At 53.6% G+C, this 10,569-nt stretch overlaps 1 protein-coding gene across 1 annotated transcript in view; it reads right to left on the reverse strand.

Moving 5' to 3' along the window:
* Positions 1-7,443, reverse strand: part of LOC137140971 (zinc finger protein 436-like) — a 30,795-nt gene extending 23,352 nt beyond the window's left edge. Inside the window, exons 1-3 of the mRNA XM_067529730.1 lie at positions 7,318-7,443; positions 6,016-6,130; positions 4,099-4,776 (exon numbers count right to left, since the gene is read on the reverse strand). Coding sequence (XP_067385831.1) covers positions 4,099-4,776; positions 6,016-6,094 — 757 coding nt within the window. The 5' untranslated portion in view covers positions 6,095-6,130; positions 7,318-7,443. The remainder of the gene's footprint in view (positions 1-4,098; positions 4,777-6,015; positions 6,131-7,317) is intronic.
* Positions 7,444-10,569: the final 3,126 nt, after the last annotated feature.

Below are 10,569 nucleotides of genomic sequence, written 5' to 3' on the forward strand. Positions count from 1 at the left end.
GGTATAACTGTCTCAGTCGGGTGTGATTTTATACCAGTACAAGTGTGGACGTAACATAAAGCAGCCTTATAGCAGAATAGCTTATTCCCTTTCCCATATGTGGCTAATATACCAGTACCGGCACATTTTGACTGATGTAACTGCATGCACGTAAAGAGAGATGCACGGCTTTAATTATACCAGTATAGTGCCTGATTCTCATGGAAATCAATGAGAATTGGGCATCTCACTCAGCGTCCCAGTCTTAACCTAACTGGCTCTACTTTTAACTGAAGATGCGTCTTTGGATAGCTTGGATCAGGATTTGAACCTCCACCGTTCAGCATTTCCACTGAAGAACTTCTCATCGCTATATTACTTTGTCTCTATGAACCTATTCTACCCTCTGTACACTGGTTAACCATGCTACTCTATTACATCCTATGTACACGGACACTGTATCTTATAGTTCTCTAAGCTAAGTTTGCCTCAGACATTAAAAACATCTGTCTCTATTACAGTGATATACATATGTGCATGTGGGAATACTCTCATTCAAGGTCCAGATCTCGGTCTTTCGTCAAACAGCTACCCACCTGGTACAGCATCGGAATAAACTGGTATTCCTTTTAACTGGAATTCAAGTCTCGGCTGGTCATGATTTCCTCCAGCCGCCAAAGTTGCAGCTAGTTTCAGAACTTGGTTTCCATGAGGCAGTTGATGTTTTGTTGGTTTTTTGACAGTTAAAATTGGATTCCGGTGGTTGTTTTCTTGATCAAATTCCAGTTTCCTCCTCAACTTGTGGTCATGACAGTAGTCTTCGAAGACTGATGTTTAAAGACTGCATCATTCTCTACTTATGGTACTTTCATTCTTGTTTCATAAGTTTCTTAGATTTGGGTTTTTTTTCTGCCTCCATCTTCTTCTAAATCTCCAAGAAACTCCTTTAATTTGATCCCCCAGGGGCTTCTGAACTTGCTTGTCATGGTGTCCTTGGATTGCATGGATTTCTTCCTGCTTTGATAGGTGCCACTGAGTTTGGATCTGGGCCAGTTCCGATTGAGTAGCTATCCTGAGTAGCTCAGTGAGTTCCAAGAACCTTTGAAGGTTCTTCTTCACTCACTTGGATGGTCTCCAGATTTCCCAGAGACGCCATCTTAAGAACATTCATCTCATGAAAAGATTCTACCTTTTCGTGTTTAAAAAAAGGAAAAAAAAATGGTTATTTTTCTTTAGTTCCAGCTCGTTTAAACATTTACAGCTGGTCTCTCAGCATTCCCAGTGATCTTCCTTGATATTTCCCATCAGTGTGGCAAGGACCATTTTGGTTTTGCAATGGCCATTGCATGTCCCTGCAGCCACATTCTCATTTGTTTATTAATTTTCTGGCCTGTGTCATGCAGAAGGTCAGACTGGAGGTTCAAGGTAGTACCTTCTGGCCTTAAAATCTGAATCTGTGAATTCCCGGCCTTTGGCTCTGCAAAGCCCATGGTCAGATCAGTGCCTTTGCTGCTACAGTTCCCTTGCCCGTCTTTCTTCTAGGTTTCCTTACGGTTCCCTTTACGGACCTTTCCTCCTGGTGGTGTGTCTTGCTAAAGTTTTGGTCTTTGTTCCTGGCTCTGCAGTCCTCCTTGCTTCTCAGCGATCCAGCCCTGCTCTCCCTACCCTCTGTCTGCAGCTGTGCACTCCGCCTCTGCCACCTTTCACCTGCTGGATTGAGTTGGCATTCAAGGATCCTTCATCCCCGGCAGCAGCTCCTGCGCTCTCCATTTGCAACCTCTCTCCATCAGCTAATCCTCCACCCCGCCTCCTTCGGCCTTGGACCTACTTTTCTGCTCCAGTGACACCGGGTCCTTCCTGAGCCAGAGATCAGCACCGTTCATCTGAGCAAAGGTGTGATGGAGACAACTACGTGAGTGCTTCTGAGCATCTTCTTCCATCTTGGGCGAGCTGCATTTCAGCCTCATTCACATCCCCATCCACTTTCCTTTTCAGCCTGGATTCTGCCTCCACAGTGAATCCAGCCTTTCAGTGTCTCCCAGTGAGTGAGGTGTATGTCCCAAGTGGGGTGGTGAAGAACTACCTGGAGGAAAGTGGGGGGCGAACCTTGGAATTCTTCTCTGGATTCTCAGCGTTCAGCTGCTCTTTAGGGGTTAGGGTTGCGAAAAATAACCTTGGAAGCAGATGCAGCAGCCACGCCTACCTGAATCTGCAGAGAGCCTGAAACCACAGCTCCAGGTGCAAACTGCCCAGTTCATTTCAATGAGGCGCTAGTTCAGAAGCCAGTGATGATGCTTTAAATGCCAGGGTTGTGAGCTATTTCGATGCTCACGAAAGCCCATGAGGCGAGGCTGGGTCAGATGATGAAGATCAACCGTCCACCGCTCATCTTGGGTGGAGCTTTTACCATCACACAGTGGGCGGGGGGAGGAGCCCCACAACTGGTTTCATTTTGCTGATGTGGGGGCTCAGCTGTCGAGTGTTTTGGGAACACTGCACGGTACCACGGTGGTTACTCTTGGCTTGTCCTATCTTCTCATCCTTCTCCATCAGCTTTCTCTCTGGTGGGGAGGGACGGGGGGCATGCAGGGTCACATGCTCCCCCGATTTGCTGCTTGCCTTGCACTGTGCGTGCTCTCAGAGACAGAGCACGCTCAGTAACACTGTTGGAGCCGGCTGCCCTCACTCTGCACCCCCTTCCTGGGTCGTCTCTCCTCTGCGTTCCCCTGGACCTTCAGCTATGCTCAAGAGTGATCTCAGTCCCTTCTCCACAGAGTATTCACAACCTCAATCTCCAGCTGCTTCCTGCTCTTTTCGGGCCATAGATACTCCTCCTTCCATTCTCTGCAGTGGCTCCATGAGTGGAGCAAACCTTTGAAAGTTTCTCTTCCTCCACGAGGTGGTCTTGAAGATTTCTTTGGACACCATCTCAAGAGCATTTGTCTTATTCAAAGATGTGTCTTTCCTAAAGAAAACCAAAACATCTTTTTTCCTCAGATTTCAGATCTTGTTTAAAAGGCCTCTCAAAACACGTCCTTTCCCCTTGCACACCATGATCCTTCCGCGCTGTGCTCGCTGCTCAGGGAAGTCTTGGGCCAGCGCCTGGACCATCTGAGCAGGCTGGCATGGGAGCCGAGACGTTACACGTACCTCGAGACAGGAGATGTGACAATCGCACGTGCTTGCCTGGATCAGGGCCGTTCAACTAGATCGTTAGGAGCCTGGGACCGTTGCTTCTCTCTCGTTTCAGTGGGACGTAAAACACAGGTAAGCGTGTGCTTAAGTGCGTTCCTGAATCGGGGCCATAGTGCGGTGTGGTGCTAACGCTAGAGCACAGCCAAACAAACACAATGCACGGTTGCTCAGTAGGCTACACAGACACCTACACGCTCCTGACACGGTCACGGCTCTGACTTTGGCTGGTGATTGACTCTCCCGTCTTACACTGAATTCCCACCTTCATGTGGCTGCTAGGAACGGCTACATCTCCATCACGGAGCCCTGCATCCTGGCGTGCTTCGCAACATCAGCCTTTCCCCCCTCCTTTGGGTCTGCCATTCGCTTCCGATGCCCTCGTGCAGCTGGCTCATTGGTGCAGTTTGTGCCGCCTCTCCTTGATTTCATTCATTGATCAGGTTCACCAGTGAGGCAGTGATAGCCCCTGGTGCGGAGTCTCTCTGGGGAAACTGAGGCTTAGATTTTTTCAAAGGAGTCAAAAAGGAGCTAAGCCACCCCCAGGGCGTGATTTCCAAAGTCACCCGAGGGATTTAGGAGCAAAGTTGATGGAGCTTAAAGAGCCACAAGCCCCATGGTCGTTCAACCAGACGCAGGCTCCTAAACCCCTTTGGCGCTTTCAAAAAAATCTCCCGCAGTCCAACAGGACTCATGCGCCCAACTCCCTTAGGCCTCAGCCTTGTTCAAGAGAGCACAACGAAATAGGAGCCATCTCCTATCTAATCCCACCGCCAGCTGTCCCTAAGCAATCGAGAAGCCCCCAAGCCACCCCCCCATCCCCTCCCTGCAAGGAATCCGCTCCCTCCCCATCTCACAACCCCCCCCCCCATCCCACCCAACCATCTGTTCTGTCTCTGATCTATCCCCCCCCCCCCCTTTCCTACGCCACGTGCAGCTTCTGGTGCCGTCTCAGCTGCGACTTGTGGCGGAAGCTCTCGCCGCACTCGATGCATATGTAGGGCTTCTCGTCGGTGTGGGTCCGGCGGTGGCGGATGAGATTGGAGCTGACGCTGAAGCGCTTCCCGCACTCCCCGCACTTGTAGGGCTTTTCGCCGGTGTGGGTGCGCTGGTGCTGGATGAGGGCGGAGCTTTCGCTGAAGCGCTTCTCGCAGTCACTGCAGTGGTAGGGCTTCTCGCCGGTGTGGATGCGCTGGTGGGTCACCAGGTTGGAGTTCTGGCTGAACCCTTTGCCGCAGTCGGCGCAGGTGTAGGGTTTCTCGCCGGTGTGGGTGATCTGGTGCCGGATGAGGTCGGAGCTCCGGCTGAACCCTTTGCCGCACTCACTGCAGATGGTGGGTCTGAGCCGGGAGTGGGATCGCCGCAGCACCAGAATGTCCTTGAGTTTCCGGAAACCTTTCTCGCACTGGGTGGCGGATTTAACCAGCCTCTTGCCCGGCGTCTTTCTCCGCTGCCTTTCCGGCCGGCCCACACTCTCACAAGCCTTCTCCGGGTCGGGATTCTGGGAGACGGCCTCCCTACGGCTTTCAGAGACGGGACCCTGCAGCTCCGGGCCTCCCCCCTGAGCCGTCTCCCCCTCGTTCTCACTCACCGTCCCATCGGAGGCTGGAATGAAGAGAGAGAATCCAGTCCTGAGCGAACGACCGAGAAGGCTGTGTGGATTAGTGGGCAGTGCTGGATTGGCTCTTGGATACATGGCTTCTATTTTGGTCTCTGCCACCACCTGGGGAAGTCACTTCCCCTCTCTGTGCCTCTGTTTCCCCGCCTACCTTTTGTCTAGATAGGCCCAGATCTTCAAAGAAAGCTAGGTGCCTAACTCCCATTTGGGCACCATTGGGAATTAGGCACCTAAATGCCTGTGAGGATCTGGGCTATAGATTATAAACCTTTCAGGGGGGAGGGGTGTACCGGAGAAGAAGGATGGTGTGGCAGTTAAGGCATTAGTCTAGCACACAGGAAACCTCAGGACAAATTCCTTGATCCGCTACAGACTCCTGGTGTGACTGCGGGCAAGTCCTCAGGCGCTCTGTTCCCATGTGTGTGCTGGGGATGACAGCCCTGCTCTGCCGGGAAGGTGACTGCTCAGGGCTGTGTTTGAGCTGCTCGCATGTTACGGCAATGGGGCTGTATCAGCACCATAGACAGCCTGTCTCTTAGGATGTATTTGTACAACCTCTACTACCATGGCTCCCTCCGCTGGTTTGGGGGAACCAGTACAAGTCATAAATGGGAGAGAGAATGTCGTAAATATCCAGCGTGAGCCAATTCCCCCTCTGCTGGGACCCTGGAGGAACCTGGGATCCCATCAAGAGCAGACGGGGATAGAACTGGAAGTCAATGAGGACTGGTGGAAAGCTTATAATTGCCAGGGGGAGATAAGTGTTGCCCGCAGAACTGAACTTGATGAGAAGGTGCTTGTTGGAAGACACAGATGGAGTTGCAGGGGTTGAACCTCGGGCACTGGAGAATGATACCTAGCTCGTACATAGCGCGTGTTCGGGTCAGTATTATTATTCCCATTTTACAGCCAGAGAAACTGAGGCACAGCAGGGTCACCCAGTGGGTCAATAGCAAAGCCAGGAACAGAAGCCAGGTCTTCTCAAGCCCAGACCATTGCTCTAGCCACTAGGCCACACCGGATCTTAAAACATAAACCCCTACTGCCTGCTCTAAAAAAACAGACCCATTAGTTCAGAGGCATACTGCTATACACCCTGCAGCCACTAAGGTGGGGGACGAAGTCACCCTCTTATTGGCACAGGTTGCGCTTGCAACAGCTGCATTGGGATTTCGGCTCTTCCTGTTGCATGCCGATGTCTGGCGCTGCTTTAACATCTCGCTCACCTGCACAGGTGCCTCCTGGGAGCTCCATTTCCCTCAAGTCCTGGGAATCCCAGACACGTGGCTCTGCCTCTTCTTCCATCCAGGATACCGCGTCAGGCTCAGGAACCGGGAAATCCTGAGCCCAAAGGAAAAAACACAAGGCAAATGGGCAGGTGACATTGGGGTTTGATAACTGGTCATTGAGGCTTTGTTACAACGCCCCAACCCTGAAAGATGGGGAATCCCAGCGGATGGGGTAAGGTGCAGGGAAATCCTTTGGGATCCCAGGATAGTTGAGAGGCAGATGCTGGAGTGCCCAGGGAAGGACCTCCATGCACATGAGGACTTGGATGGTTCAAAAAAACACAACCCAGCCCTGAATTTAAGACCAGATCTATTCGGGGACAGACAACTAGCAGACTCCATTCCTCGTGGTCTTGGGGCATGCATGGCACCACACTGGGACACAGGCGTTCCATTCCTGGCCCTGCCACTGGCTTGCCCGGTGACTTTAGGCAAGTTACCACCTGGCTTTGTGCCTCAGTTTCCCCTCCCAACTTTGTCTTTAGCACGTGAGCTTTTCAGGGCTGGGATTCCCGCTTGCTCTGCGTCTGCGCAGCACCTGGCACCATGGGGCCCTGATCTCGGCTGGAGCCCCCAGGTGATAATGTAGCATTGTGTAATCAGAATAACATGATGAGAGCGAGCCAAGCGACATTCACCAGCAGCAGCCCCCCGGAATCTAGGATCCCAGCCCCTCTTCCCCCCACTCCAGGATCCCAGCCCCTGCCCGCCAGCAGCACCCCCCATCCTCACGACCCCTGGGGTTGCACTAAGAGTGCAGGGGTGAAAACAGGGCGCCCTCTTTGGGTGCCCCCACCCTGGCACGGGGCGCCTGGAGTTTGCAGCCAAGCCGGGCACCGTCCCTATAAACCCTCGCTCCCCTGGGAACCCCAGCCCGGTTCGGGCAGCGGGGGACGGACCCACGGCCAGGGGACTCCTTCCCCTGGCTACTACCGGGGCGAGCAGGGTACCAGCCCCCTCCACGGCCCCTGAAGCCGGGCCGCCTTCTCTCCCCCACCCCCTGGATGGGGAGGGAGCTGCCGCATCTGCCTGGGCCCTAGCGGGACCAGCGGGCAAGCGAGAACAACCGGGGCGGGGGGGGGGGGGGGATGAATAAGAAAACGCCCCAAATACAGGGGCTGCCCCTGCAGGACCGGGACACCCGGCCACCCTCCCCGGCGCTGCTCCCGCTGCCCGGCGCCCGCTGCCCGGCTGGCTTTTCCCTTCCCTGCCCCCCGGGCCAGCCCCAGCCCCGCTCACCGCTGCGGTCTCGGCTGCTGGGTGCGCCCGGCCCTGCGCCCGGCGGGGATCGGGGAGGGAGGGAGCCGCGGGGCAGCCTGCGAGCGCCCAGCCCAGCCCAGCCCAGCGCTGCGCTGCGCTCCGCTCCGCTCCGCTCCGCTCCTCGGGGGCAGGCCGGGCGCAGGAAGGTCCTCGCCTTATGCGCTCCCCCGAAGCGGGCTCGGCGGGGCGGGTCCTGCCGCTCTATGGTTGGCGGAAGGAAGGACCGAGGCAGCCCCCCTTTGCCGGCCTCCGGCTGCGCTGCGAGCCGGGGGCGGGGGGAGCTCGGGCCCGGGGGCTTGGTGCGGGCGGCGGAGGGGGCCGGGCCGTCCCGTGGCAGCCGCCCCGCCCCGGCTGCTGTAAACCAGCCCCAGCGCCGCTGGCATCAAGGGGGCCAGGGCCCCGGCTGGTGTAAATCAGCCCTCGGTGCGTTGAAATCAGCGGGGCCAGATCCCCTCGCTGGTGTCACTCACCCCAGAGTTTTGATGCAGGTCAGTGGAGCTGCAGCTGGTTTACACCCGCCGGAGCATTGGCCCCCACCTGGTCACCGGGTCTCATTCATCTTCCCCTTTGCAGGCCTTGGAGGAAGTCTGCTCTGGGCCGGCTCGTTTCTCCCCAGCTGGGCCCAGCCTGGGAGACCATAAGCAGGCCCGGGCTTTCCAAGGTGCCCAGCTTCCCCCGTCTTCTCCCTGGTGCCCCAGGCAGCAGCTCGCCCCTGCTCTGAAGAGGAGTAAGTGAAATGACACAGGCTGGGCATTCACTCTAAAGTTCCAACACGCCCTTCCAAAAGGGGATTGGACGTTTACACGGATAACAAAAAAATCCGGAGTGAGGACAATGGCTGCTGTCATGAGCACAGCTGTTAAATCTCATGCTTCAGGACTTCAACAGGTCTGGAACTATTAAGAGACCGAGATGAGACCTAACGTGAGTGCAGATTATTCTGTGTCTGTCACTGTGGGGTTCTTACACCTTCCTCTGAAGTAGCTGCTGCTGGCCGCTGTTGGAGACCGGACACTGGACCGGATGAATCACAGAGGGAGCCTGCAAATAAATACAATTCTCACCCCAAAGTCAATGGAAATACACTGATTTGCGCCATCTAGAAGGTCTGGCTCTATGTTTCCATGCTCTTTTTAAATGGAAAGCCAGGACAGATGGGGCATGACTTATTCCTCCTTTGCGTTGCACCTTGTATAGTTATTTACACCAGTGTAAAGTGTCCAATTCTCCATTCCACCCAAGCTCTGCTATGTTCTGAAGCCAGCCCAGTTCTTGGTGTAAGTTAGAATAGCCCCGAGACCCCTCTAACTTACACTCACTGCCCTATCCACTAGGCCTCCCAGGCTCTCAGTAGATTCTGCCCCTCCTCAAAGGAACAACGCCCATGGGCGCTGCGGCATGCTGCCAGCCGTGGTTTTCAAACTGCTTTTGATTTTCTCGAGAGTGGCCCTTGTTCAGTTAATTGAACCTGCAATTTCATAAATGGTTTGGGTGCCCAGCGGACGCCACAGTGGACTGAGACTTGGGGTGACCTTGGGCAAGTCACTGCTCAGTTTCCCGGCTGTAAAATGGCAGTAATGATTACTGATCTCCTCTGTAAAATGCTTGAGGTCTATTGATGGAATGTGCGATAGGAGAGCCAGAGCTTATTATTAAAGCTAGACGGGACGCTGCAGGGTGTGGCTAGGGAAAGAGTGATGCCCAAGTCTGTATCCTTGCCTCTTAGCACATCCCACTGAGAAGAGTCTGGCTCAGATACCCTTTTCCGCTCCACACAGGCAATGATTTTTTGCCTCCCTTGTTTGCTTTTCTCCTCCATCTCTCTCTACGCCTCCCTAGATCATGCTCTCCTCCTAACTCATCGCTCCTGCCTGAGGACAAGTTACTCCCCTTACGGGGTCATCAGTGGAGAAGTAGATCCAGCTATTGCAGGCCGAAGGAGCTGCTGAGAGCTGTCCCAGCAGCAGCAAGACTCAGGCACTTGTCTTGGAGTCAGAGGGAGGCTGAGAACAGGAAGGTCCTGTCTGTGTTAAATCTCCCCCCTCACTGTGTTTCCTCATCTCCAGGAAGAGCCAGAAGATTTGGGAGCTCTATGGTTGTAACCCTTTCGTTTCCTAGCTAGGAAGGACGGATGGGAAAATCCTGAACAATGGAGCAATTCGGCTGGAGAACTGCAGGCAAGGGCCTTTATTTGTGTGTGGTTAAACCTGGGGAAAAAAGGGCCGATTTCTGCTCCCTGAATGCAAATTGCAATTCCAGAGATACGGGGTCCTGCAGCCGTGCCGGCTAGTCTGTTTGTGGAGGATGCCAGCAGCCCCACTGGTTGACCAAAGAGCCAGTGGCTAAATCAAGGCTGGTTGCCAAGCTGCTGGTTTCAGCTGGCCACAGGTGCTCCATGGCCATCAACACATACTGTTACCAACATGGCTACTGGGAAGCCAGCCAAACCCCATGTTAGTTATCATTTCTTTTATGTATTATGGTAGTGCTGAGGGTCCCAATTAGGAGAATCACTGTGTTAGGTGCTGTATATACAAGAATTAAGATAGTCCCTGTCCCAGATTGCTCACGGTGCCTAGATTGATGACAAGATGCAACAGGTGGATAAAAGAGACAAACTGGGTGTGTGGAGGGGACAGGGAGGACACAGGAAGGAGCAGTGTGATCTAGTGGGTAGTGTAGGAGTCAAGACACCTGCATTCTAGTCCTGGTTCTGCCACTGATTTGCTGTGTGACCTTGGACAAACCACTTCACCTCCCATTTGGACTTGTTTATTTAGATTATACGCTTGGCAGGGCAAGGATAGTTTCTATGTGTTTGTATAGTGCCTGCCTGGCACATGGTCTTGGTGTTGCCAACTCTTGTAATTTTTTTTATTAAAGCCCCAGCTCCTGGAGTCACGAGATTACGCGAGACTCTCCCCTCGGTACGTTTCTAGCCCTCTTAGTGGCCGAGACAAGCCTGAAAATGTGAAACCTACAGAATCAAAAACCAGAAGCAAAGAAAAAGCCCACCATTTATTCCTCAATAAAATATCTCATTATTTTAAAGCAAATCTCATAGGGGCAAGACTCATAATTTTGGAATCCTGGGGGCTGGCAATACTTTTGCTTGGGTCCTCTAAGCACTGCTGTGATACAAACAATTAATAATCACAAGTGACGTCAGGAGGAACGATTTTGTCGTATGTGACGAAGTGGGAACTTTCTGTAACACGTCCACGAATGATA

Source organism: Emydura macquarii, unplaced genomic scaffold (genome assembly GCF_026122565.2).
Source record: "Emydura macquarii macquarii isolate MOO-44397 ecotype Brisbane River unplaced genomic scaffold, CSIRO-AGI_Emac_v2 contig_2994, whole genome shotgun sequence".
In the NCBI taxonomy this organism is placed as follows: domain Eukaryota; kingdom Metazoa; phylum Chordata; order Testudines; family Chelidae; genus Emydura; species Emydura macquarii.